Source organism: Brassica oleracea, chromosome C6, assembly GCF_000695525.1.
Source record: "Brassica oleracea var. oleracea cultivar TO1000 chromosome C6, BOL, whole genome shotgun sequence".
In the NCBI taxonomy this organism is placed as follows: Eukaryota; Viridiplantae; Streptophyta; class Magnoliopsida; order Brassicales; family Brassicaceae; genus Brassica; species Brassica oleracea.
Genome location: NC_027753.1, coordinates 4552194 through 4578593, shown reverse-complemented (window position 1 = coordinate 4578593; position 26400 = coordinate 4552194). Strand labels below are relative to the sequence as shown.

The window sequence follows — 26400 nt, the reverse complement described above, 5'->3', positions numbered from 1 at the left end:
CCGGAGGGGCTTCTTCTTCTTCTTCAGCTCACTATCCACTCGTTGATGAGCTTATGGAGCAGATTAAGACCAAGGATACGGAGATTGAGTTCCTGAAGCAGGACAATGCTGAAATCCGGGTTGAGCTGCAGCAAAACCGAACGACTATGGAGGAAAACAATGTTCTCACCCAGACCTTGTTGCAGAAGTTTAGGACCAGATTCGGTGAAGACTTTTAGTTGTTTTTTAATTTTCGAAAACTTTTTATTACTTTTTATAACTTTAATGTATAATAATGTTGAATTTATATATCTATAATGTTTTTAAATTCTAAATTATCAATTTTTTCCTGAAATTAAATTAAGAATTATAAAAATTGTTTTTTTAATTAAAAAAGTATCCGTCGGAATTTCTACATTTTTCCGACGAATAAGATCCATCGATATTTTCATGATATTCAGACGGAATAAAGTCGTCGGTTTTATCTTCAGTTACCGACGGACTTTTTTCGTCGGTATTTCCTGAATATTCCGATGAACACCCTTTGTCGGTATTTTCTGAAATTCCGACGAATTCTCTTCGTCGGTATTCTCTATAAATACCGACGGATATGCATCGTCGGAAATTATAGATAAAAACCGACGGAATACGTTTGTCGGTATTTGCCGACGAAATATGTTCGTCGGTATTTACCGACAAATTTCCGACGAATATCAGTATACCGACGAGATGATACCGACGGACATTTTTCGTCGGTATTCCATCGGTATGCGGCTTTCCCGACGAGATTATGACGGATTTGTCCATCGGTATCGCGCAGTTTTCTTGTAGTGGGAGCTACCTGAGAAGATATACTACACCATTCAGGGAACAGTCACGACAGTTCACTTCACTTGGCTGCCGCCGAAATGCACTAAGTGTGGAAGATGGGGTCATTATGGGACGTTTTGTAAAGAAACCAAAAAAGAGGTTGAAGTGGAGAAGACTACTCAAACAACACCGGAGAAGAGTTTGATTAATCAACAAGAGGTGGAAGTAAAAAAGAGTGCAGTAAATGTAGTGGAGATGGGGGAGAATAAGATTCTTTAGGAAAGTTGTCAGTTAGGTGAAAGAAGTGGGGAGCAGAATGTTGGTAAGAAAGAAATAAGGGAGCTGGAAGAAGGTCAAATAAATGAATGGGAAACAGTTTCTGCGGAGAAGGCAGGTAGAAGGCCAAAATCACATGATCTGAAATATGGTCACGTAACGATTGCGACTCCTTCAATATTTGCAGCCTTGAGAAACTCAGATGAGAAAGGTGAGGAGGTTGAGGAGATTCAAGACAAAGAAGAAACCCAAGTAGTTGAGGAGATTGAGACAGGATGCAGAGGATATTTGTCAAAGAAGGATTGAAGAGAGCATTTAAAGGAAAACAAAAGATAGTAGGAGAGGGGGAGCAAGACAAACTCTTCCTCGACAATCTAAGACAAATCATCGGGTGGTTCAAGGAGAGGTACCAACAAAAATCTCTAATGGCGGGGTTTTTTTGGAACATGCGAGGAGGCTTCAACAAAACAACTAAGCATGAAGTGGTTAGAAGCTGGGTGAGGAATCAAAAAATTTTATTTAGATGTCTGATTGAAACAAGAGTGAAGGAGAAGAAGGCTAATATAATTATGTCGAGTGTTTTTCAAGATTTGGATTTTATGTCAAATTACGAGCATAATAAGTTGGGCAGATTATGGGTGGTTTGGCAGTCTTCTGTGAGGATTACACCGGTATATAAAAGTAATCAATTGAATACTTGTTCAGTTCTACTACCGGGTGAGGAGGAAGAGTTTCTGTGTTTCTTTGTTTATGCATTAAACACGGTGGAAAAGAGGAGAAGTTTATGGGAGGATATTATGAGTCATTACAAGGCTCCAATGTTTACGAGGAGAAAGTGGATTATCATGGGGGACTTCAACGAGATTTTAGCAGGAAGAGAACATTCGGAGTTTGAGAATACATCGAGAGTTCCTACGGGTATGAGGGAGTTCCAAGGAGTAACAAGTTTCTGTAGGCTGACTGACATGGGATATTATGGACCGCTCTTCACATGGTGTAATAAAAGAGAAGAGGGATTGATATGCAAGAAACTCGACAGAGTGCTAATAAATGAGGTATGGCTACACAACTCGAAGGCGTACTGTGTTTTTGAATCGGGGCGGGGGGGGAGGGGGTGTTCAGATTATTTGCGCTGTAGAATACAATTTAGACGGGAAGGGGAGAAGAAAAGAAAACCGTTCAAGTTCACCAATGCCATTGCTAAGATGCCGGAATTCATGTCTCTAATTGAAGATTACAGGAAAGAGCAGGAGGTTTTGTTTCATTCAACGTCAGCAATGTTTCGGCTTACAAAGCGTCTTAAAGCTCTAAAGCAACCTTTAAGATCGCTGAGTAAGCTAAAACTTGGAGATCTACTGAGGAGAACGAGAGAAGCCTATCAGTTTCTATGTATTAAGCAGCGGGAGACGTTGGAAAATCCAAGTACTAAAAATATAAAGGAGGAAGTGAAGGCGTATGATCACTGGCAGAGACTGGCAGATTTAGAGGAGGAGTTCCTGAAACAGAAGTCAAAATTACATTGGTTGGATGTAGGAGATGGAAATAATAAAGCTTTTCACAATGCAGCAAAAGTAAGAGAGATCTGTAATACAATTTATGAGATTCAGTGTGCTGATGGGAGTATAGTGAAAACGGAGGAAGAGATTAAAAAAGAAGCTGAACGTTTCTTTGAGGATTTCATGACTACACAACCACAAGATTTTGAAGGAGTGACAGAGGAGAGGCTTCGAGAATTATTGGGTTTTGAGTGTAGTGATGCAGATAAGGATAACCTGATGAAGGAAGTAACTCAGGAGGAGATAAAGCGGTTGTTATTCAAAATGCCAGGGAGTAAGGCTCCAGGGCCTGATGGATTCACCACAGAGTTCTTTAAAGATTCTTGGGCAGTGATAGGTAAGGATATTACAGTGGCAGTTCAATCCTTCTTCATCATAGGTTTCTTACCCAAAGGGCTCAACTCTACAATCTTAACATTGATCCCAAAGAAGATAGAAGCAAAGGGGATGAAAGACTACAGGCCTATATCCTGTTGCAATGTTTTATACAAGCTGATTTCGAAGATTTTGGCAAACAGGTTAAAGAGTATACTTCCAAAGTGTATTTCTTGGAACCAATCAGCTTTTATAAAGGAGAGGTTACTCATGGAAAATATGCTTCTAGCGACAGAAATGGTGAAGGATTATCATAAAGAGGAAATATCACCAAGATGTGCGATGATGATAGACATCTCCAAAGCATTTGACTCGGTGCAGTGGCCTTTCCTCCTCAACACTCTGAGGGCACTTGGTCTTCCTGACAGGTTTATTCACTAGATCTCTCTCTGCATAACAACAGCCTCATTTTCAGTTCAGGTGAATGGGGTGCTGGCTGGATATTTGCAAAGTAAAAGGGGCTTAAGGCAGGGTTTGTATGAATGTACTGTCTAGAATGTTGGATGAAGCAGTGAAGAAAGGGAAGGTAGGATACCATCCAAAATGTAAAAACATAGATTTAACACATCTATGTTTTGCAGATGACCTGATGGTATTTACGGATGGGAGCAAACGGTCTATTGACGAGATTTTAAAAATCTTTGATACATTTGATAAGATGACTGGGTTAAAAATCAGCTTGGAGAAATCTACATTGTTCTTGGCAGGAGTGTCAGCTCAAAAACAGGAGGAAATTCTCAGTCACTTCCCTTTCGCAACAGGAAAGCTTCCGGTTCGTTACCTTGGCCTTCCCCTGTTGACAAAAAACATGACAGTGCTGGATTATTTGCCACTGATAGAGAAGATAAGGAAAAGAATTGGCTTCTGAACAGGGAGGTTCTTGTCTTCTGTTGGACGTCTGCAACTGATAAAGTCTGTCATCACAAGCTTGGCAAACTTCTGGATGACTGCTTTCAAGCTTCCTAGTAGCTGTTTGAAGGAGATAGAAAGACTTTTTTCTGCTTTTCTTTGGTCAGGACCATGTTTGAATAACAAAAAGGCGAAGGTTTCTTGGGCTGAAGTAAGTAGAACGAAACAAGAGGGAAGTTTGGGTTTATGAAAGCTGAAGGAAATAAATTTTGTGAGTTGTTTGAAGTTAATATGGAGGATTCTGTCTTCAGATTCGTTGTGGGTGAATTGGCTGAAGATATATCTTATCAGAAAAGGCTCGTTGTGGACGGTTAAAGAGAGCACTCAATCTGGTTCATAGATGTGGAAAAAATTATTGAAGTGTAGAGATGTCGCAAAAAGGATGTATAAAGCGGAAGTGAAGAATGGGAAGAAGACATCTTTCTGGTTTGAGAATTGGTCATCATTGGGATGTCTGAAGAATATATTAGGAGAACGAAGTCATATTGATATGGGTATCTCAATTAACGCAACAGTAGAAGAAAGTTGGAAGCATCGCAGAAGAGAGCACAGAGTTGTGATTCTTAACAAAGTTGAGATAGAGATTGAATTGAGCAGAGCTTGCAGAGTACAGGAGGAAGATGTCTCGTTATGGGTAAATGGAAAGGGGAGTTACAAGAGATCTTTTTCATCGAATGAAACATGGGAGGTCATCAGGGAAAGACATCAACTATGTCACTGGCACAATGCAGTTTGGTTTAAATATGCGACTCCAAAATACTCGTTTATTTTGTGGACTGCATTAAAAGGAAGGCTTCCAACTGGAGATAGAATGAGGCAGTGGGGTGGGAATGTCAATATATCATGTGTATTGTGCAATGAGCCTCTGGAAACTTTGGAGCATCTATTCTTTGATTGTGTTTACTCTGCTCAGATTTGGGAGATTTTGATGAAGGGTATTCTTCGAGATGTATACACAGTGCGGGGGGAAGACTTGTTGAGAGTAATGAGAGACTTGACAAGGGAGAAGATGCAGTTTTTCCTTATAAAATATATGTTTCAAGCAGCTGTGTATATGATATGGAGAGAGAAAAATAGGAAACGCCATGGTGAGGCTGCAGTGCCATCGGTTCTCTTAGCAAAGTTGCTTGATAAAAACATGAGGAACAAGCTTACCTTAATACAGAGAAGAGGAGATATCAAGATGGGAGAAGGGATGCAATATTGGTTTGCTACAAGAAAGAAGTTTTTATAAATTTTGAGAAGTTGGTATAGAAAAGTGATTGAAGTTGATACAAAAAGATTAGTAAGTAAAGTCACCTAAGATCGTATGTGTATGCGAACAATGTATAAAACAGTATCTTCGTTTTATTTCTTTCTTAGCTTATGAGATCAACATACATTATAGATCTCTATATATATGTAATAGAAACCTTAGCTTAATCCTATTACCCATTGTATTAGGAAACTTTCCTTATATCCTAATCCTTATGTTATTCTACTTATCTTAATGAATAACTTGTTTCCTAAGTAATCTTCATTGAAGCTTATCCAATATTCTCCCTTCTAAGCTTCAAGTTATCTTTACTTAGATCTTCAACTTGTATCAGCTCTCTCATCTCCTTAAACTTGATTCTTGCTAGAGCCTTGGTTAGAATGTCCGCTTTCTGTTCTGCTCCTGGTATATGCTCCACATCGATCTCGTCTCGCTCCACTCGCTCTCAAATGAAATGAAAACGCTTGTGGATATGTTTGCTTCTTCGGTGAAAAACAGGATTCTTAGCCAATGCGATAGCTGACTTATTGTCGACACGGATTAGCATCTTCTCCATCTCTTTTCCTGTGATTTTGCTCATCAAATCTTGGAGCCAGATAGCCTGCTTTGCGGCTTCAGTCGCGGCCATGAATTCTGCTTCGCAGGAGGACAGAGCCACCGTGTCTTGCTTCTGTGAGCGCCAGGTTACTGGCGTTTCTCCAAGACAAAACAAGTGTCCCGTTGTGCTTCTCCCATCATCAGGGTCCGTGTTATGACTACTGTCACTAAAGCCCACAAGTCTCTTAGTACCTCCTTTCTTGTATGACAAACCATAGCCCACAGTTCCTTTTAGATACCTTATCACCCGTTTCAGTGCATTGCCGTGAGATGTCCTCGGTGAGTGCATGTACCTACTTAGGATACCAACCGCAAATGCCATGTCAGGTCTTGTGTGCATGAGATATCTAAGACAGCCAATTCGTCTTCGATAGAGAGTTGAATCTATCTCTGGTTCATCTTGTCCTTTGGAGAGTTGCAGACCAAACTCCATTGGTATACATGTTGGATTGCAGTCATCCATTGCGGCTTCTTTCAGTATTCTCTGCGCATAAGCTTCTTGAGTGATCGTGATGCAATCTGGACTCTGCTTTACTTCCAGTCCAAGGTAGTAAGTCAACAACCCTAAGTCCGACATCTCAAAGTTCTTTGACATATTCTTCTTGAAGTCTGCGATTTTAGTCCTAGAGTTCCCGGTGATGGACAGGTCGTCAACATATATAGCAACGATGAGTAGCTTTCCTTCCTCATCTTTACGATAAACAGAGCTTTCTTTTGAACACTTCTTGAAACCTAACCGCTTGAGAATCTGGTCAAGCTTTGTGTTCCAAGCTAGTGGAGCTTGTCTTAATCCATATAAAGCTTTAGAGAGTTTGAAAACCTTATGTTCTTCTCCCTTCTTTTCAAACCCTTCAGGCTGCGAGACGTAAACCTCTTCATTCAACTCACCGTGTAGGAAAGCGGTCTTGACGTCTAGATGATGAATCTCCCATTTGTTTGTGCTAATTTTAAGTGCTCGTGTGGGTACTCTGTTTATAAAATAAGTGGCATGTCGAACCGCTTCTCCCCACATGTAGTTTGGAACTTTGGTTGCTTTTAACATACTCCGAGTCATCTCCATGAGGGTGTGGTTTCTTCTTTCTACTACGCCATTCTGTTGCGGGGTGTACGGCGCCGTTAGATGACGGTTGATCCCACTTTTGTTACAAAACTCTTGAAACTCCCTTGATGTAAACTCCCCTCCTCTGTCTGTACGGAGTGTTCCTACTGTTTTGTTTACTTCTTTCTCAACGAGACTTTTGAAATCTTTGAACTTGTCGAAAGCTTCGCTCTTTTCCTTCAACAAAATAGTCCACATATATCTCGTAAAATCATCAATTATAACGAATATGTAGCGGTTGTGTGCTGGTGTGGCTGGTGAAATTGGACCACAAAGGTCTGCGTGCAGAAGTTCTAGTGCATTAGCTGACCTATAGGACGTTGCATTAGGAAAGCTGTGCCTAGTTTGTTTACCAACCAAACACGAGTCACACAACTGATTCTCTTCTTTGATTTCAGGTAGGCCGTGAACCATGTTCTGTGCTGCCATAGTTTGTATTGTTTTGAAGCTAATGTGACCAAGACGCGCATGCCATCTCCACGGTTCTTCTTTTATCTTCGAGAGAAGACAGCTAGGTTTACCGACTTTAAGTGGAACTTTATAAAGTCGATTAGGAGTTCTTAGAACCTTGGTGAGAAGTCTTCCGTTTGAATCTCTCAAAGTTAGGTAATCATCCTTCATCCTAACGTCGCAGCCTTGCTCTGTTGCCTGTCCCAAGCTGAGAATGTTACTTCTCAAATCAGGAATATAGTAGATATCAGTGAGAAGTCTTTGCTCCCCTGTTTTAGCTTCAAACAATATCGATCCTTTTCCATCAATATCCACACATGAGCCGTCTCCGAACTTCACTTTTCCTTTAATACTTTGATTCAACTCGGAGAAATAACCCTTATCACCCGTCATATGGTACTTGGATATATGATTACTTGCGCCATTATCCAAGTACCATATTCCTTCTTCTTTCTTGCTTGTCTCGAGTGTTCTAGGTATGACTTTCTCCTCGTTCAGAAACACAACCTCATGCATATAGAGTGCAGCATCTGCAACTTCTGTTTCAGTTTTGTTGAGCTCTTGATTATCTTCTTTCTTCTCAGGGCAAACAGACTTGAAGTGACCCTTTTTCTTGCAGTTGAAGCAAGTGATCTAAGAGTAGTCTCTCTTCTCTTTGTTCCACTCTCCAGAATTGCCTCTACCGCGTCCTCTTCCCCTGTTGCCTCTACCACGTCCTCGATAATTACCTCTTCCTCGTCCTCTCGGGTTCTGATCATTCGATCCTTCTGAACTTGAGAACAGCAGATTGGTTTGTTGATCGTTTGTTGTATCTTCTTTGATACGTTCTTCATATGCTTTAATTCTCCCAACAACATCATCATACTTGATTGTATTTAAATCTAGCATCTGCTCGAGAGAGGCCACCAACATGATGTACTATGATCTAGGAAGACTATTTAAAATTTTCTTTACAAGTTTAGCTTCTTCAATACTCTGTCCTAACGAGGCCGATTTCGATGCAAGTTCAGATTACTTGCCTGAGAAGGTATCTATTGTTTCCGAATCAGACATCTTTAGACGTTCAAAATCGTTCATCAAGGTCTGCAGCCGAGCTTCTCTTACACGATCTGCGCCAAGGTTTATTGATTTCAAAGCTTCCCACATCTCTTTAGGAGAGCTCTGTTCACCGACTTGCAATATCAAATTCTCTGGAACGGATTGAAAGAGAAGTACCGTGGCAAAATCATTCTTCTCTTCTTTATCTGTTCCTGGTTTGATCGCTTCCCATACCTTATGGACGCGTAGAAGAACTTTCATTCTCATTGCCCAAACCGTATAATTGGTTGAAGTTAGCATTGGACAGACAACAGTCCCGGGAATCCCATCTCTTCGTCCCAGCGTCTTCGTGTCTATCAACGCCTTCTCTTCAGCCATTGATTCTTTGAGTCGCAATCACACAAATTAACCTCAGGCTCTGATACCAAATAAAGTCACCTAAGATCGTATGTGTATGCGAACAATGTATAAAACAGTATCTTCGTTTTATTTGTTTCTTAGCTTATGAGATCAACATACATTATAGATCTCTATATATATGTAATAGAAACCTTAGCTTAATCCTATTACACATTGTATTAAGAAACTTTCATTATATCCTAATCCTTATGTTATTCTACTTATCTTAATGAATAACTTGTTTCCTAAGTAATCTTCATTGAACCTTATCCAACAGAAAGGACACACATGATGTAAAGGGGTCTTTTTCTTATTGAATTCAATTTAATATTCAATTAAAAAAAAAAAAAAAGAAGCTCGTGATCGGAGAGATGTTGGCCTTCTTTAACCTTTGCTATCCATTCATCCAATTTCATGGCATTTTTTTCTGTTTCTATCTCTATCGTAAGTAGAAACTGAGACTGTTTCGTGGATTCCAATGGAGACTTGAAGAGACGATGGATCTAAGCAGACAGAGCGTTGCTCCCTCCGCTTCGTTAGGTAAAGAGAGAGGGAAGAGAGACCCAAACCCAATTTGGTCTTCCCCATCTTCACACTCTGTTCTGTTTATACCACGTTTTGGCAACTCATTAAACTAGAAGTGGCCTCTAGTACCCATTCGGATTTGCTTCCGTTCTATTTAGATTTTTAATTTTGGGATTAAAGATTTTAGCCTTTTAGAAATTTGATTCGGATTTCGCTCAGATCTTTGCGGATTAGGTTCAGGTTCGGATAACTCATCTAAAAATAAAAATAATATATAACATACAGAATTTGAATAATATATGTCAAAATATCTAAAGTTAACATATAAATTATTTTGGCTTAATTATATCAATGGAAAATCAATAAATATTTTAAATATTTTTTTGGTATTTTGAATGTTGTTTAGCAATTTTAAATATTTACATTGGACTATTTGTATACATTTTTAAATACTTTAGACATCTTCAAAATATCTTATACATTTTGGATATTTTGGATATTAAATCTAAAAATAGCTAACATATTCAAGTATATAAATTTGATTAGGATATATTCGGATACCTAAATATTTCGGTTCGGATAAGTCTCGGTTCGAGTTTTTTAGATATCAAAAATATAAACTCGTTCGGATATTTAACCAATTTTTTTTTTGGATTTGGTATTATTTTTTGAATCAGATTTGGTTTAGTTCTTCGAGTTCAGATTTTTTTACTTTAGCCCTACATTAAACACCGTTTTAATTTCTCATCGTATTAAAAGAATTACAATACCAGATTTTTAACTTTTTCGGAAGAATATCGTGAAGATTTATGCTTTTAGTTGTTTTTAGTTTAATAATTATTTAAAGATATGGTAGGAGATCAACCTCTTTTTTATTGGGGATGATTGGAAGTAGTTGTAGCTTTATATTTTTTTGCTGTAAAAATAAGACTGTAAATTTTTTTGTTGTGGGTGTAAATAATTTTGTTGTAGGATTTTAGGTGTAGGTTTGAAAATATTTAATGACTTACATATAAATTTTCTAAAGCAAAAAATAAGTGTTCTAGGTTTATTCTTTTCTACAGCTAAAAATAAACAAAGAGAAAATAAAAATCTGTAGCTTTAAAAATTGTTTACAAAGCATGATTGGTAAAGAATTATACTTTAGAAATAATTTAGGTCGTAGAAATATCCTACGGCACTTCTAAAGCCCTTGCCAATCAACCAAATTGTATTTGCTAAGAACGATTTAAAAATAACATTTTCAATTTAGGACATAAAAGAAATTGTTCACTATGCCCACCATATCTTTAATAGATTGTTTTGAAAATAATTTTATTAATTTTGATAATAATTATTTGGTTGTCAACCAGAGAAACATCAACAAATGTAACTAGTGTGCACTAGGTGAATGATGATTATTATCCTGAGATTCCATTTTGTGTATACAACAACAATATATACTTGAATATTTTTCTTCACAGCCTCCTGTCATGTACCCTAATTTTATACAGTTTTGTATACATCCTTGGCTGACCTTACAAGGTGGTCTCCTTACCGGACATATACGGATTTGTCCTAATTGGGATGCAAAAAAAATAAATGATCAATCAGTTATCAATTCTTAAGTAGAACAATAGTACACAGTTTTTTTTTTTTTTGGACAATTTAACTTTGAAAAAAAGTTTACCTGAAGCCATTGGTAAAAGGATAAACGTAGATACCATCAATGAAAATAACAAAAGAGATGAAAACTTGTTTGCTGCCATTTCTTGTGATTTAGAATATGCAACAACTATTTTTCTTCTTCTGGAAATCCTTCAATTATATAAACCAGTTAAAAGGTAAGATCCAAACGGAAAATTAGAATTAATTTACCAAATAACGCCTTTTGACTAAAAATAACGCACTTCTTAAAAAAGTTTTTTTTGTTTGTTCGCATGCGATTAATAACGCACTTCGTTTGTGCCACTGTCACTTATGTTCGCATGTGATTAGTAACGCACTTCGTTACTAGGGACCACCGAGTGGAACGAGGAAGTATTACAACTCATATTTCCTTTCGAGGCGGAGTCAATCCTCACCATAAAACCAAGTAGTCTAGGGGCTCCTGACAAGCTCTTCTGGGTCCATATGCGAGATGGAGAGTACACAACGAAATCTGGATATGTGGCAGCAGTGGCGTTCAAAAAATGAGAAGGACGAAAGGCCGCAAAGGGCGCACCTAATAGACTGGAACAAAGGCGTTTGGAACCTGAAGACGGCTCCTAAACAACTCTTGGTCTGGAAAGCCTTGCGCGGAGTCCTACCAGTCGGCTAAAAGCTTCTTGCTAGACAAATAAATGTTGATCCAATGTGCAAGAGATGTGGGAAGCTTGAATCTATCAATCATCTTCTTTTTCAATGTGATTTTGCTGAGACTGTATGGAACACAGCTCCGTTTGCTCACCGAATTGATAGGAGACGATTGTTAGATTTGGAAAACGACTGTGATGAGACTGATAGAGAGCCCTTGTCTACCACCGGTGGGTATTGTTTCAGGACAACTAGCTCCCTGGATCGTTTGGAACCTGTGGACAGCTCGAAACAAGATGATCTTCAATGATAAAGTATTCACGGCAGAAGAAGTAGTGACACATGCGGTGGCAGCTGCCAGAGAATGGCTTAATGCACAGAGTAAGGAGGAGAAGCGAGTGACACACCCAAAACCAGGCAGGACTGCATCAGGTCGGGAAGTTGTGGTGCAGACAGATGCGGCATGGAATGCTACAAGCAAGAGTGCAGGGTTAGGCTGGAGCGTGAAGAACACTAGAAGAAACTCGGAATTCCAAGCTAAAGCTGACCTACTTGCTTCATCATTGGTGGCTGAAGGTTTAGCTATGAGAGATGCAGTGAAAACGTGCAAAGAGCTGGGGCTCCGGCATATCAGATACGAGTCAGACTCGTCACCACTCATCAAGGCTTTAAACTCGAAGACAGAACCTCCAGAGATCTATGGGATCGTCTCTGACACTAGGATAGAGTGTATGGAGTTTGAGAATTTTTCTTTTGTTTGGATTCCTCGTGAGAGGAACGTTGTTGCTGACCGTTTGGCTAAGCAAGCTCTAAGCCGTGTATCAAGTGGTTTTACCACGCTACTCTGATGATTTAATGAAGTTGTGTTCCAAAAAAAAAAGTTACTCTGAATAAAATCAATTTAATTAAGAGAAATTGCACTCTATAAAATCAATTTAATTAAGAGAAATTGCACTCTATGACCATCAAAAAAATTATAACTCATTGTATAACACTTTAACCTAATTTGCTAGCATACATACATTATATATTATATGTAATAATGCATGTTTTCCCTTCTACATCACCGGTGAAACCTACTACCAAAACAATAAAATAAATACTAACTGATGTAAAAGTAAAACCTACATGTATCACGTCAATATTGTTCAGCCACATATATGTATTTTCCAACAAGTCTTCTTTTCTATTTTATATGGTATAGTTAATAGTACAAAATAGTATATACTATTTTCATATTTTAATTTAATCTAAAATATTTTACATTTTAGGTTTGGGTTTAGGAATTAAAATTTAGGGTTTAATATTTAAATTTTGGAGGTGTGTTGGGTTTAGAGTTGGAGTGGATGGGGGTTGAAATTGACGACACAATTAATGTGTTAGTTCACAAGAGTAATCTCCATTCCAGTTTAGATAATATAGGATAATAGTTTAAAATTTTATATTACTATTTTATTTTGTTTTTTTCTAAATATTGTAACTTTAAATTAGATTAACATTTGGGTTTGGGTTTAAGAATTCAGATTTAAGGTTTAGTATTTAGATGTAGGAGTTGGGTTTAGAGTTTATGGTTTTGTTTCATATGAAGATGTTCTATTTGTTTCTATTAGATATAGTACTTGTATAAATGGAATATAACACTTACTTAACACAGTTAACTACGTGATGAGAAGACACGTGACTTGGATGTCTTTGCTTAATTTGTTAGTTAACAGTACACAGTGAATGTGCATGTATTCCATCTCTAAAAGCGTCGATGTCATCTATATCTTCTTTTACGTATTGGATACTAGTACGTAAGTTATGAACATCTCACATAAATCGTGGGATACATATGCTGGTGTCGACGTCATTTCTTTGACGTAAGTTATCTTTTATCACCGAGAACCTATAATAACAAAGGGTATAACCGTATTAAGTAAGCGTTAAATGTTACTCAATCAATTATGTCAAAATCATAGTCATTGTCTTAATTACACTTTAAATTTTAGTCATTTGGCAAATTCTCCCTTTGATTAATTATATAATACTATATATTTAAGATCATGTAATGTAAACAAAACCAAAAATCAAACGAAAGTCAATGAAAGCTTTCTATTTTAATACTATTTTCTGTAAAACTTCACTACTCACATAACAGATGAATTACTCGCGTAACAGATGAATCATTATTGTACTATATAAAATGTGTAAATTATAGTAAATTTTATTTTAGTTAAACTTAAAATTGTATATTTAGCACTAGACAAACAAGTTTAATTTCTAATTGAGAATTCGGCCAAAAAAACACGAACTTTGCACAAATTGCCAAAAAAAACCTGTACTCGAGCTTGGCCAAAAAAACTCTTTAGTTTTGTTAAATTTTTCAGTTTATTAAGCAACTTACGATTGACTGACCAGATTAACACACCGTTAGCCCACAGTTAAGAGAGTGTTAACGAGACGTTAAATGTTACCGTTAAGTAATACGACGTCGTTTCATCCATTTGTTTTGTTTATCAAAAAATCTCAAGACGACGTCGTTTTGTTCAATTAAAATTGTTGTTCGATGGTATCGATCTCGTGCACTCGTGGTCGTTGTAAGGGGGTTTTTGCCACTGAGCTAGTGGACTTTTCGAAAGAGTACCATATAGATTTTATTTTATTGATCAAAAGATGTATGGATGATTGAAATAAAAAAAACGTAACCCAATTTCTCAGAAACTCAAATCGATTTGGGGATTTTTCTCTCTGAATCTTCTCGTGGTGTGAGGAGTTGGCAAGGACGAAATTCACTAAGATGGAAGGGACGTAAGGAGATCGTTGAGGCATTCCGATAACGGAGTTGAAGAAGCGATTCAACAGTCGAAGAAGGGTGGACGTAAGGAGATGTATGGGAGTGTGTCTGAACCAAAGAAATCGCCGGAGAAGGCCATGAGGAAGAGTAAACGCGAAAACGTCGCCGTTTCTTTTTGATTCATTTAACTCAGATTTCGTAGTTTAAAAATAACTCTGTTCGTCAATCCCTTGAAAAGTCAACTAGCTCAGTGGCACAACCCCTACCATTGATCACGAGTGCACGAGTTCGAATCGCGGGAAGCACATATTTTTAATAACAAAGCCACCTAAAACGACGTCGTTTCATTCACTTGTCTTTAATCAGACAAAGAGATGAAACGAGGTTGTTTTAATTAACACCCACAATTAACGTCGCTTAATGCTGTCTAAAATATCTGTTAACTCTGCTAACAGTGTGTCAATCTGGTCAGTCAATCCTAAATTTCTTAATAAACTGAAAAAGTCAACAAAGGTATAGTGTTTTTTTGGCCAGCCAATATGTCCAGGTTTCTTTTGGCAATTTGTGCAAAGTTCATGTTTTTTTTTGCCGAATTCTCATTTCTAATTGTATTATTATGTTTATTTTACGTTACTTTTTAATAAAAATTATAATTTAATTTATCAAAACCGAATTATGTTTTATAATAAAACCATACTATTTTTTATTTCAAAACCGCACTACTTTTTTATTTATAAAAACTATACTTTTTTATCAAATTCGCACGTATCTCGCAAATTGCATGAACCGTAGTTGAATCGTACCGCACTTAAATTTTACACCGCTTATATTATGAAAACCGCTGTTACCATTCAGATCCAACATCTAGTACATGATGAGCATATGTTGTCTTTTCGACAAACAAGTTAGAAAAATAATTGTTTATTTACCTAATGTATTTAGAGTATTGCGGTAGTTGCTTATTGTGCTGTTCTTTATATATATCTCATAGGCATTTACATCCAATGAGATTTCCATTAACATAAATTTTGACTGTGAAGTTGGTCAACAGAACTTATACTCAAAATTTACATTAACATAAAGTTTAACTATAAAGATTTTTTTAACAATATTTATATATCAATACTATTAAAACAAGAACACTTTTTGGATTTATCCTTTACTTTTCAAAGAAAATTACAAGTTAAGCCACTTACATTTAATTATTTATGTAAAAATTAATCAAGGATATAATTAATGAAAAAATGCATCCCCTCTCAACCACAATATCTACTTACCTTAATATGAAATCTGTATTATTTCACATATCCCCTCTTTTGTAAGAGACGTTACTTATTATTAGATTTATAAATTTATTAATACATTATAGTTATGTGAAGTTGGTCAACAGAAATCATAATAAAGTTGAAAACCATTCCAAAAAACTTTAATTATAAAGATTTTTTGTAATATATATCAATATACTATTATAACAATAATACTTTTTTGGTTTACTCTTAACTTTTTAAATAAAATTACAAGTTATGCCATTAACAGTTAATTATATCTATGAAAATTAATCAAGGGTATAACTATAGACAAAAATGACTCAAACATAACATCTACTTACCTTAAATATGAAATTTGTATTATTTCGCATATCCCCTCTTTTGTAAGAGATATTAAATATTATTAGCTTCTACAAAATCTTATATAATAAAAATATGTTCATCTCTCTTGCGCGCATCACGTCATTAACTTGTACATCCTGGAAACGACACGTGTCCAATTCTAAAATGATTAGCTTTAAGCCCACATGTTTCATTTTCTTCTTCAATACAACGTAGACAAAGCATCCACAAAGTCGCCGCCAATGAACGGTTTCTTTTGCCGCGAATCTGCAATAAAGATCTAACTGTTTGTTGGGTCCGAATAATTTTCCATCAAGAGCAGTTAGGAGTCACCGTCATTATTTATTATTGATATATTATAGTTTTGTGAAGTTGGTCAATAGAACTAACTCATAATGAAGTTGAAAAACATTTTAAAATTCCCATTAACATAAAATTTTATTATAATTTTTTTCTTAATATATAATAATATTATAGTTTTGTGAAGTTGGTCAATAGAACTAACTCATAATGAAGTTGAAAAACATTTTAAAATTCCCATTAACATAAAATTTTATTATAATTTTTTTCTTAATATATATATCAATATTATTAAAATAAGAACACTTTTTGGAGATTTACCTTTTAGTTTTTAAATAAAGTTACAAGTAATGCTATTGACATTTAATAATTTATATAAATACTAATCAATGCTATAATTAAAAACTAAAATGGCGCAACAAACAATTTCAAATATGTCCTAATCTAAGCGCTTCCTAGAATCCGAAAGAAGACCAAAAGGCTGGGAAGACACGCTCCATGCTAATTGAGGAGGATTGCGTTGAAAGCTCTAGCCTGACGACCACTCGGAGACTAACAAAGAACAAACACTTTCATGAGGCACGGGAGAAACCCTTATCAAGCGCAGGCGGTCAAACATCTCCCCAATCCGGCCACGCGCTATAAGAGAAGCTCAAACGGATAAGCGCTTGCTTTAACAGAGGTCCGAAGAAATACCCTGAAACTTCAAATATGAGGTGAGATACTGGAAGAGCTAAAACGATTCCTCAAAAACAGGCGAGTACCATGATAGGCAAGAGCTTAGCCCTTTAGATCTAAGGGAAAGGGAAGAATCTGTCCTCCAAAATGCCCAAATCACAAAGACGAGTCAGCTATCCACAAACAAAGAACTTCCATGCGTGCTGGTGCTTGAAACAAGGAAGATAGGTCCTCGGTATCATGCCAAACCTGTTGCAAATTTAGTACAAACTCATCTATGAAGTGTATAATGTCATAAGTGTCAAAGAACCAGTATTTAAAGTAATAAGAATACTTAAATAGCAAAATTCATATAAAAACAGGTTCAGAAGTAAACCTTACCAGCCCATTGAAGATAACAAGTCCGTCCTTTTAGTGGTTCTCCTAATGATTTCAGAGCCTCAGAGTCGATGACATTGACGGTATATATCTCAACACCTTTCGTGTCCTCTGCATAGGCCACCAATTTATGATCTGGACTAGCCTGAACACAGGATTAAGAAAATGAAACAGCATTGTTAACAAGGAGCAGTTTTTAAAATCTATTTCTAGCAAAGTTTCTCAGTCTTCTAACCTTGAAGGCACCAATACTGTAGTAGTCGTACTCCTGGGCCTTGATATTCTCATCCAATATGATATGCTCAGGAGGAGCATCTGGACCAGTTGGCATAGTATCATACACAGAAGGCTCAGCTTTGTTGTCAGCGATCAAACGCATACAGTGCTGAGCATATTCCATTCCTTGAAGGTTCTTCGTGTAGTAGTAGTAAGGACCCTTTCTTAGAGGTGCAGATCTATCATCTTCCTTGATCCTCCCTCTTGCTTAGTCCCTGCAAAAACTTGTACATAAATATATTATCAATTCAAAAACTATTAGAATAAATTATTTTCTGATTTTGAATTATGTAATAATTAATTAATTATTAAAAAATTATATACGATAAAGGCTTTTTGTAAATATCTTTTATTATGTAAAATAAACATGAAAACATTCATATATACATAAAACTATATACATAGATTTATTATTTTTAAAGTATTATGATGTAAAATATTTTCGGATAACATAATATAAAACCTTTTTAGATAATGATAAATAATGATGATTATCAAATTAATGAAATTCGTTTTTAATTTAGGGGCAATTATACATTAACAAATATAATCTAAATAATTATTAAGAGTAATGAAAATTTTAAATGCTCTGACTTTTAACGTTTGAACGAAAAATCACTTCGCAAATAATAACATAACTATTTTTGAATTTTTTTTGCCAGTTTCTATCTTAGGTGATAATGTATATATATATTAAAGTAAAGTTTATTTAATATTACTAAACCAAATATAATATAAACATACATATACAGTATTTTACTATTACTAAATTAAATATAATAAAAACTTAACTATGATACTAAAAAGTTCTTAATTATTATCAAGATAATGATAAATTATTAGCTATATCACTAAAGTTATTTATTAAAATTAATAATTATGCATAAAATATGACTAAACCTAAAATCATGGGCGCATTAAAAATCATATATATTAAAATTAAATTTATATATATATTAAAATTTATATTTATATATAACCAAAACTATTCATCTTTACCACCACTAAAGAGACATTTTCAAAAATATTTTCTTCATTAAGTGGCAAAAAACTCTTATATCCTTGTACTCTATATATATATAATAAATTATTATTTTAAAAAAAAATTAAAATAATTTTTTTTATATTTTCGAATTATACTTTTTCAAATTCACTTTTTTATAAAAAAAAATTTTGAACTTTTTTCGAAATTTTTTTAAAAAATTTCTTTTTGAAAATCAAAATTATATTTGAAACTATTTTTAAAAAAAAATTATATTTTTTTAAATACTTATTTATATATTTATTAGAATTATAAATTTCACATTCCAAAATCTCTACCCCACCCCTCAACTTTAAACCCTAAGTCTAAATTAGTTAACCCTAGGTGTATAAGTGTTTTTTACCATTCATTAAAAGTGAAGGTAAAAGTGGTTAGTATAAACATTAAAAGTGGTATTATGAATGTGGTAATTGTGGCAATTTCCCTATAATAAATAACCAAAATTTCTTAAAATTAAGAAAAACATGACAAATAAGCAAAATAACCTAAAACTATGGAGAGAATGACAAATCAGCAAAATCACATATCCCCTCTTTTGTAAGGGACATTAAATATTATTAGATTAATAAATTTATTGATATATTATAGTTCTCTGAAGTTGATCAACAGAAATCATAATAAAGTTGAATTTCTTTTCAAAATTTCCACTAACATAAAGTTTAACTATAAAGATATTTTGTAATATATATATCTATCTATACTATTAAAGCAGAATCTCACCCATAATTTTGAGTTATTTACCGAGGAATGCAATTGTCTTTTATTTTTTAAAAATTAAATGTCGCCATTAAATTTATTACCAATCATAATCCATCGACAATTATACCTCATAGCCCAAATACGTGATTAAGCCTGATCAAAAATTATACCTTATAGCCCATTGCACCTATTCAAGCCCGAGCCCTATCTTTTTTAAAATCAAAACAGAAATAATTGTTCAGCCCAATTTTGTTAATGTATAGAGACTCATCATTCATGAAATTAATAGACACTACGTACCAATCTTGATAAAAACCATAGCACAAAGATTATTATCAAGTATTATGAATATAAAACAAAAAAAGAAAATTTATATTTTTAATAGTATAGATGACACACACACACATATATATATATATATATATATATCAAAAAATATTAAAATAAATATATTCATAAAACAAGTTACTATGGTATATTTTGTATTTCTAAAAACAATATTTATTTAAAAATAGATTTATTTTTAAAACAATAAATAATCTAAATTTATATAAATGGTTTATATATTGTTTGGATACCATATCTATTCTAACTATATATTTCAAATCATCCCCTAATTTTCGAAATGATTTAAAAAGATTAATTTACTCATAAATTTCGGCAGTAGAGGAAGGTATGCCTTTTAAGATCACAGGATTAGGCAAGTATTAATAATTGAAACAATATAATATTCCCTATGTGATTATCCGACTTTAAAGGTGGAAGGTACGATTTAGCTACAATCATGGTGCAAGTAAATGTATAACCAAATATAGAAAACGAATATACGTTTAAGCTACATTCACGGTTTAAAAAAATTCAATCTATAATTATATTTCGTGTATAATACTCACATAATATCTTTGGTTTCAAATTGGTAATGTTAGAATGTAAGCAATCCTAAATTTTTCATTCAAGTTTTTATTAGAATGTTATTATTCTAAATGATGTTAATATTCTAAATGTATTTGGAACATGTACAAGGGGCATAAAATTCATGCAAGCCGCAAAAAAACTTACATTGAGAGTAAAGGAAGCCTTCTTCCGGTTGGAGCATGGCATATCAAGTGACAAACCTTTGGAGTTTTGTCAGATGAATACCAAAACGAACGATTTCAGATTAATCTTTCTTTGACTGCCTCAGATCTGCTTCGATTTCATTAGGAGTACACATTAAACCCGATTTGAAACCACATGCAAAAGATAGCAAAAACCAAAAAAAAATTGCTTTAACAAATATTTTGTGTTCAACCATATATCAAGGATGAAGAAAATAAAGAAATGATTTACCCTGGAGATGAAGCTGAATCAGATCGTCCATGACTCGATAACTCTCTACAATCGCCATTAAAGAGAATTTTTTTTTTTTGAGTTTGCAAACTGATGTCTGAAAGAAGATTGTTTTCTTTTTTTGTTAATGATGTCGGTTGACATCAAAAGATAACGACTGGGGTTGGGCCAATTTTTATGTATGTGGTCTGATGTGGGCTTTGCATAATTTTTCTTTTTCAATTAATATGCTGGCCCATTTTAATTTTGTATACGTTAAATGTACCAAAAACAATTATATAGCTGGTGAGTATTTATTTTAAAATTTACCAAACATTTGCTTAAAAAATGGTGAGTATTTATTTCTTTGTATTTAGAGTGGCCATTGTATTTATATATTTTTAAAATTGTATAGATATTGTTTACAATATATAAATACATGTAGCTAATATATGACTTCTATTTATAAATACATGTAGCTCATTTTGATAACTCCGCTTTGATCAAGACGTATTCAAAAACTTTGGTGGGAAGATGCATGAACCCGGAGGAGCAAGACATGATGGCGCTAATTGTGAATCTCCTGAAGATTTGGAAGCTGGAGGACAAGGTTGTGGGCGTTGATCTTGGGCTTGGCAAGTTCCAGTTTGATTTCGAGAGAGAGGAAAACATTGACGGGGTGCTGAGGATGCAACCGTACCACTTCGACTATTGGATGCTCTCTGTTGCGCGATGGCAGCCTAGGATGGCGCAGAGTTACCCGTCGGAGATTACTTTTTGGGTAAGAGTCTTTGGTGTACCGCTGGAATTTAGGACGGCTCCAACGTTTGAGAGTATTGGGAACACGATTAGGAGAACTGTGGCTATTGATGCGGATCATTCTCGGTTTCAAGTGGTGGTGGATGTGTTCAAAGAATTATGCTTAGAGACGACGGTGGATTTCAAGGGTGGGGAGTTTTACGAGGGGGGGGGGAAGCTCTCATATCTTTGCGGTACGAGAAACTCCTCGGTTACTGTAAGATTTGTAACAGTTTATGCCATAAGGATGACATCTGTCCTTTGGACAAGAAGAACTCCACGAAGAGCCCAGAAAGGAAGCGGGAAACTAGAGAAGGAAATGGAGGGGGGTATGATGGGGGCAAGCATGAGGACCGGGCCAGGAGCTATAAGGGGGTTGTTATCAACGGAAACGGAGGCAATCAGACTAAAGAGAGAGACAGTAGGGACTATTATGGGAAGGGAAAAGGAAAGATGTTCGAGGAACCAGATTGTAAATGGGTAAGAGTGCCGGAGAGGAGCAACAAGAAGAATTCTAATTACCGTGGCAATTATCGAGGAGATGGTGGCGCCTCTCGCTCTAGGGGGCTCGTAGAGAAGGACCAAGATCAGGGGAACAGGAAGGACGCTACAGGGTCTATTCTGGTCAGGAAAAGCAGTACCATGATCGTAGTGGCTCACGGGAGAAGGATAGAGAAGAGGGGGAGATCATCGCCACCGGGGAGGCATCTATGAAATTGGCTTCTCAGCAGTTTCAGCAGGAGCTGTCTAATCCTCAAGCGAGGGGTGCAGAAGCGATCTCTGACCCAGTTGATACGTAGAAGGGGCTACAAGCTCTGAAAGTTCTGGTTGAGGAAAAATCAGATAAGGTTGATGATGAGTATGTGATGGAAATGGATGAGATCAAGGCGGTTTTCCTCGAGCACAGCATTGACATGGATGAGGCTGGCGATTTAGATGATGCAGCTGAGGAGGAAATGGAGGAGGCGGGTATGGTTAAGGAGGATGTAGCGTCATTGGTTGAGACAACTGTCGAGGTGGAGACAGAGAGGGGGCGGGGTACAGAGGAGTTAGCGAAGCAGCAAGGACCTCGTAAGAGTTTTTTCAAGCCTACAGGAAACGCAGTAGGCAGCAATAAGATGCGGATTGCAAATGCATTAGTTAAACGCGCTGCAGCTAAGGCTTGCACTCGTCAGGGTGATGGGCGCAAACAACAGGAGAGTAAGGGAGCTTCAACCCTGAAATCTGGGAACTTTAAGGTTTGATTTTATGGATCAGAGTGGTCTAAAAGAGAATGCATGGTACGGGGTTTTGGTTATGGGGTCTGGGGGTTTATGGTTTTTAATAAGCTCGATGAGCATTTATCTCATGTTTACGGTTAAGATTTTGGGTTTGGTTTTATTTACGAGTGTATTTCTGATGCTTTGTAATCATTTTATGATGAAGTATTGGAAGCATTGGAATATTTATGATATTCTTGAATATTGGCTTATGATTTTGATTCAGATATTACATTGTTTGTTTCCACTGGTTTTATTTGAGGTCTTTTTATGTTGTTGGAATATCAGTATGTCTCTTTGGTCGGTTTGGTGGCGGGTGTAGTGGAGTCGTGGGCCGGTGGGCCTGGCACGTTTAGTTGTTTCAATATGGGTGATCGTTTCAGTCTAGTATCGCTGGGGTTCTTAGGTGGGTACAGGGCTTATTTGTCCGGGTATGTATGGCTAATTGATCGTACAATAGTGTTACAAGGTCTTGGTTATTGGAGGGGATGGACATGGTTTCATGGGCAACAAATTGGTACAGGTAGTTGGAATTGTGGGAGGGACAAGTTTGTAAATTGTTCCAAGGTTATTGGACAACATCTTTTGGACTGGAGGTTTGGGATTTTAAGTTATTTCGAATGGTTGGGAATTGTCAATCCCCCATTCTCTAGCTCTTGGGATCATGATCAAAACAAAATTTTATGAGGATCCTAAGCTGGAATTGTAGAGGAATGGGGAGTCACTGGACAATAAGTTATCTTCGGGAAATTTGGTATAAACATAAACCTGGTTTTTTATTCTTATCGGAAACTAAGCACGATTTAGAATTCGTTCAAGGAGTTCAATAACATTTAGGATATGATCGTCTGGTGACAGTGGATCCAAATGGTAGGAGTGGGGGTTTAGCGCTTTTTTACAACGATGAATTTCAGGTACAAATACTTTATTCGAGTAACAGAATGATTGATGTAGAGGCCGTCGTTCTTGGGAAGACAGTTTACCTCTCGTTTGTGTATGGTGAACCGGTACAAAAATTGAGGGAACATGTATGGGAACGTTTGACGAGGTATGGGTTATCGCGAACAGACTCTTGGTTCATTATTGGTGATTTAAACGAGATCACCGGAAATCATGAAAAAGATGGGGGATCTTTACGAAGCCCAAACTCTTTTGTCCCTTTCAATGACATGATTAGAAACTGTGGTTTGTTGGAATTTCCAGCTAGAGGAAATACATGGTCATGGCAGGGGAGAAGGGGAAAAGGAAAGGGGGCGGTGCTGATCAGATGTAGACTAGATCGAGCTCTAGCAAATGAAGATTGGCAAACGCTTTTTCCCTACTCTTATACCGAGTATTTAGGGATGGTAGCGTCTGACCATCGGCCAGTGGTGGCAGTTTTAGAGGATAAGGTATATCGCAGACGGGGGCAGTTTAGGTTCGATAAACGTTGGATCGGACAGGATGCACTCATGGAGTCAATAGCCTCAGGCTGGCTGGAAAATAATGAAGGACAGTCAGGGGATTTTGTTTCCAAAATTAGTAATTGTCGCCATGAAATTGCAGCGTGGCAGAAAAATAATCCACCATATGGAAAAAATAAAATTCAGAATCTCCAAAACGCACTGGAAGTGGTCCAATCGGATAATAATAGGACACAAGAGGAGATTTTGGAAGTATCTAGGAAATTGCAAGAGGCTTATAAGGATGAGGAGGAATATTGGTACCAAAAAAGTCGAAATAGGTGGTATTCGTGTGGAGATCTAAACACTAAGTTCTATCATGCTTTGACGAAACAAAGACGAGGTCGGAATAGAATTGTGGGCCTTCATGATGAAATTAGTAATTAGATAACAGAAGAGCAGGGGGTAGAAAAGGTGGCGGTTGAATATTTTGATGATTTGTTTAGCACTACCTCTCCTTCTGAATTTGAGGGTTTTCTGGAGAAAATAGTTCCATCAATTACTCCACAAATGAATAATGGGTTGCTAAGGTTAGCAACGGAGGAGGAAGTTCGGCAGGCCTTGTTTATGATGCATCCGGAGAAAGCTCCGGGCCCGGATGGGATGACGGCGCTTTTCTTCCAACACGCATGGCATATTATCAAAAGTGATTTGGTTGAGACGGTTAATAATTTCATGGTTACAGGAGTGATGAATCCAAGGCTAAATACTACCAATATATGTATGATCCCGAAGACGGAAAGACCTACTAGGATGTCCAAATTGAGGCCGATTAGTTTGTGTAATGTAGGGTACAAGGTTATTTCGAAGGTCTTATGTCAGAGACTCAAATCATGTCTCCCACGGTTAATTTCAGAGACACAATCAGCGTTTGTGCCAGGAAGGCTGATTTCGGATAACATTCTTATTGCACAGAAAATGTTTCATGGTTTGCGGACTAATAAGGCTTGTCAAAGTAATACATGGCGATTAAGACGGATATGAGTACAGCGTATGATCGGGTGGAGTGGGATTTTATTCAAGCGGTACTTCTTAAGATGGGGTTTTATCAGCATTAGGTTAAATTAATCATAGGATGTATATCATCGATTCAATATCGTGTATTGTTGAATGGACAGCCGCGGAGAAATATAATTCCTCAAAGAGGTTTACGGCAAGCAGTGTTTTTAAAACCGGACCGGAAGCTGAACCGGAAATATTTTGGGTCGGTTCAATATGGTTAGACAGGGTCAAACCTGGTTCAATAATATGGTTTAATATTTTTTTAGTATGTAAATATAAAAGTAATATTAGTAAACATGATGCATAGTTAAAATATAAATCAATTTTGAACATAAAATATTGTAAATATAAATTAGTTTCTTGTTTATATGGATGTTTTATAGATTTTCGATAGTTTTAGTAGTTTTTATTAGTTTAATAACTTTGAAATATAATCCGGCTATGTGGCCGGTTCATGGTCGAACCAATTACTATACCAACCCGGTTATATAACTGGTTCACAGTCGAACCCGGTCCAACCATCGGGTCGGTCCGGTTTTAAAAACACTGACGGCAAGGGGATCCATTATCCCCTTATCTTTTTATTATGTGTACCGAGGCTTTGATTGTGAATATTAAAAAGGCTGAAAGGGGTAATCAATTTACGGGCATGAAGGTTGCTAGAGCTAGCCCTTCGATTTCTCATTTGTTATTTGCAGATGATAGTCTTTTTTTATGTAAGGCACAGAAGGAAGAATGCCAGACAATTCTTAGAATCTTAAAGGAATATGAAGTGGTGTCGGGTCAACTGATTAACTTTCAGAAATCTTCGATACAATTTGGGCATAAGGTGGAGGAATCCGCTAGACAAGAGTTGAGAGACATCCTAGGGATACAGAATTTAGGTGGGATGGGGTCATGCCTGGGTCTGCCGGAAAATATGGGAGGATCCAAATTTCAGTTCTTTGGTTTTGTCCAGGACCGATTGAATAATAGGGTTAATGGATGGACATTTAAATTTTTTTCTAAAGGTGGAAATGAAGTAATTATTAAATCAGTAGTTACGGCTTTACCTAACCATGTGATGTCTATATATCGGTTACCTAAGGCAACAGTGAAGAGGTTGACGAGTGCGGTTTCCAAATTTTGGTGGAGTCCAGGAGGAAACACAAGGGGCATGCACTGGAAGTCATGGGACAAAGTATGTACAAACAAGGATGAAGGAGGTTTGGGTTTTAAGGATATTACAGATTTTAATACGGCTATGCTTGGAAAGCAATTATGGAGGCTGATGGAGAAGCCTTCATCACT

General features: G+C 36.3%; 1 protein-coding gene and 1 long non-coding RNA gene across 9 annotated transcripts; both read right to left on the bottom strand.

The window, feature by feature from the left end:
- Positions 1–10734: 10734 nt before the first annotated feature.
- LOC106300090 lies at positions 10735–15268 on the bottom strand. The gene is made up of 3 exons (XR_001261959.1): positions 15248–15268; positions 10938–11065; positions 10735–10825 (listed from the first exon to the last, which is right to left on the bottom strand). It is a non-coding gene; the product is annotated as an uncharacterized LOC106300090 (long non-coding RNA).
- Positions 15269–16590: 1322 nt separating this feature from the next.
- LOC106300088 (dipeptidyl aminopeptidase BI-like) lies at positions 16591–20822 on the bottom strand. 8 transcript variants are annotated; one of them, XR_001261956.1, is made up of 6 exons: positions 20631–20822; positions 20361–20486; positions 17520–17775; positions 17283–17429; positions 16993–17155; positions 16591–16931 (listed from the first exon to the last, which is right to left on the bottom strand). XR_001261956.1 is itself a non-coding variant. In XM_013736158.1 (5 exons), the coding sequence occupies exons 3-5, from the start codon at positions 17682–17684 to the stop codon at positions 17063–17065; spliced, it is 405 nt and encodes a 134-aa protein (XP_013591612.1). In that variant the 5' UTR covers positions 17685–17784; positions 20361–20486; positions 20631–20822; the 3' UTR covers positions 16591–17062. The 8 variants fall into 8 exon arrangements, 4 of the variants coding, with proteins under 4 accessions (XP_013591612.1, XP_013591611.1, XP_013591614.1 ...); XR_001261955.1 differs by having other exon boundaries at positions 16591–16925; XR_001261958.1 differs by having other exon boundaries at positions 17288–17429; positions 20631–20820.
- Positions 20823–26400: the final 5578 nt, after the last annotated feature.

Excerpts from the sequence above, each read along its gene's own strand:
- LOC106300088 (XM_013736158.1), bottom strand. The coding sequence starts at position 17,684 with ATGGAATATGCTCAGCACTGTATGCGTTTGATCGCTGACAACAAAGCT. Across the intron at positions 17,430-17,519 it reads ACAGTATTGGTGCCTTCAAG|GCTAGTCCAGATCATAAATT; the intron begins GTTAGAAGACTG and ends TCCTGTGTTCAG. Across the intron at positions 17,156-17,282 it reads ATCTTCAATGGGCTGGTAAG|GTTTGGCATGATACCGAGGA; the intron begins GTTTACTTCTGA and ends AATTTGCAACAG.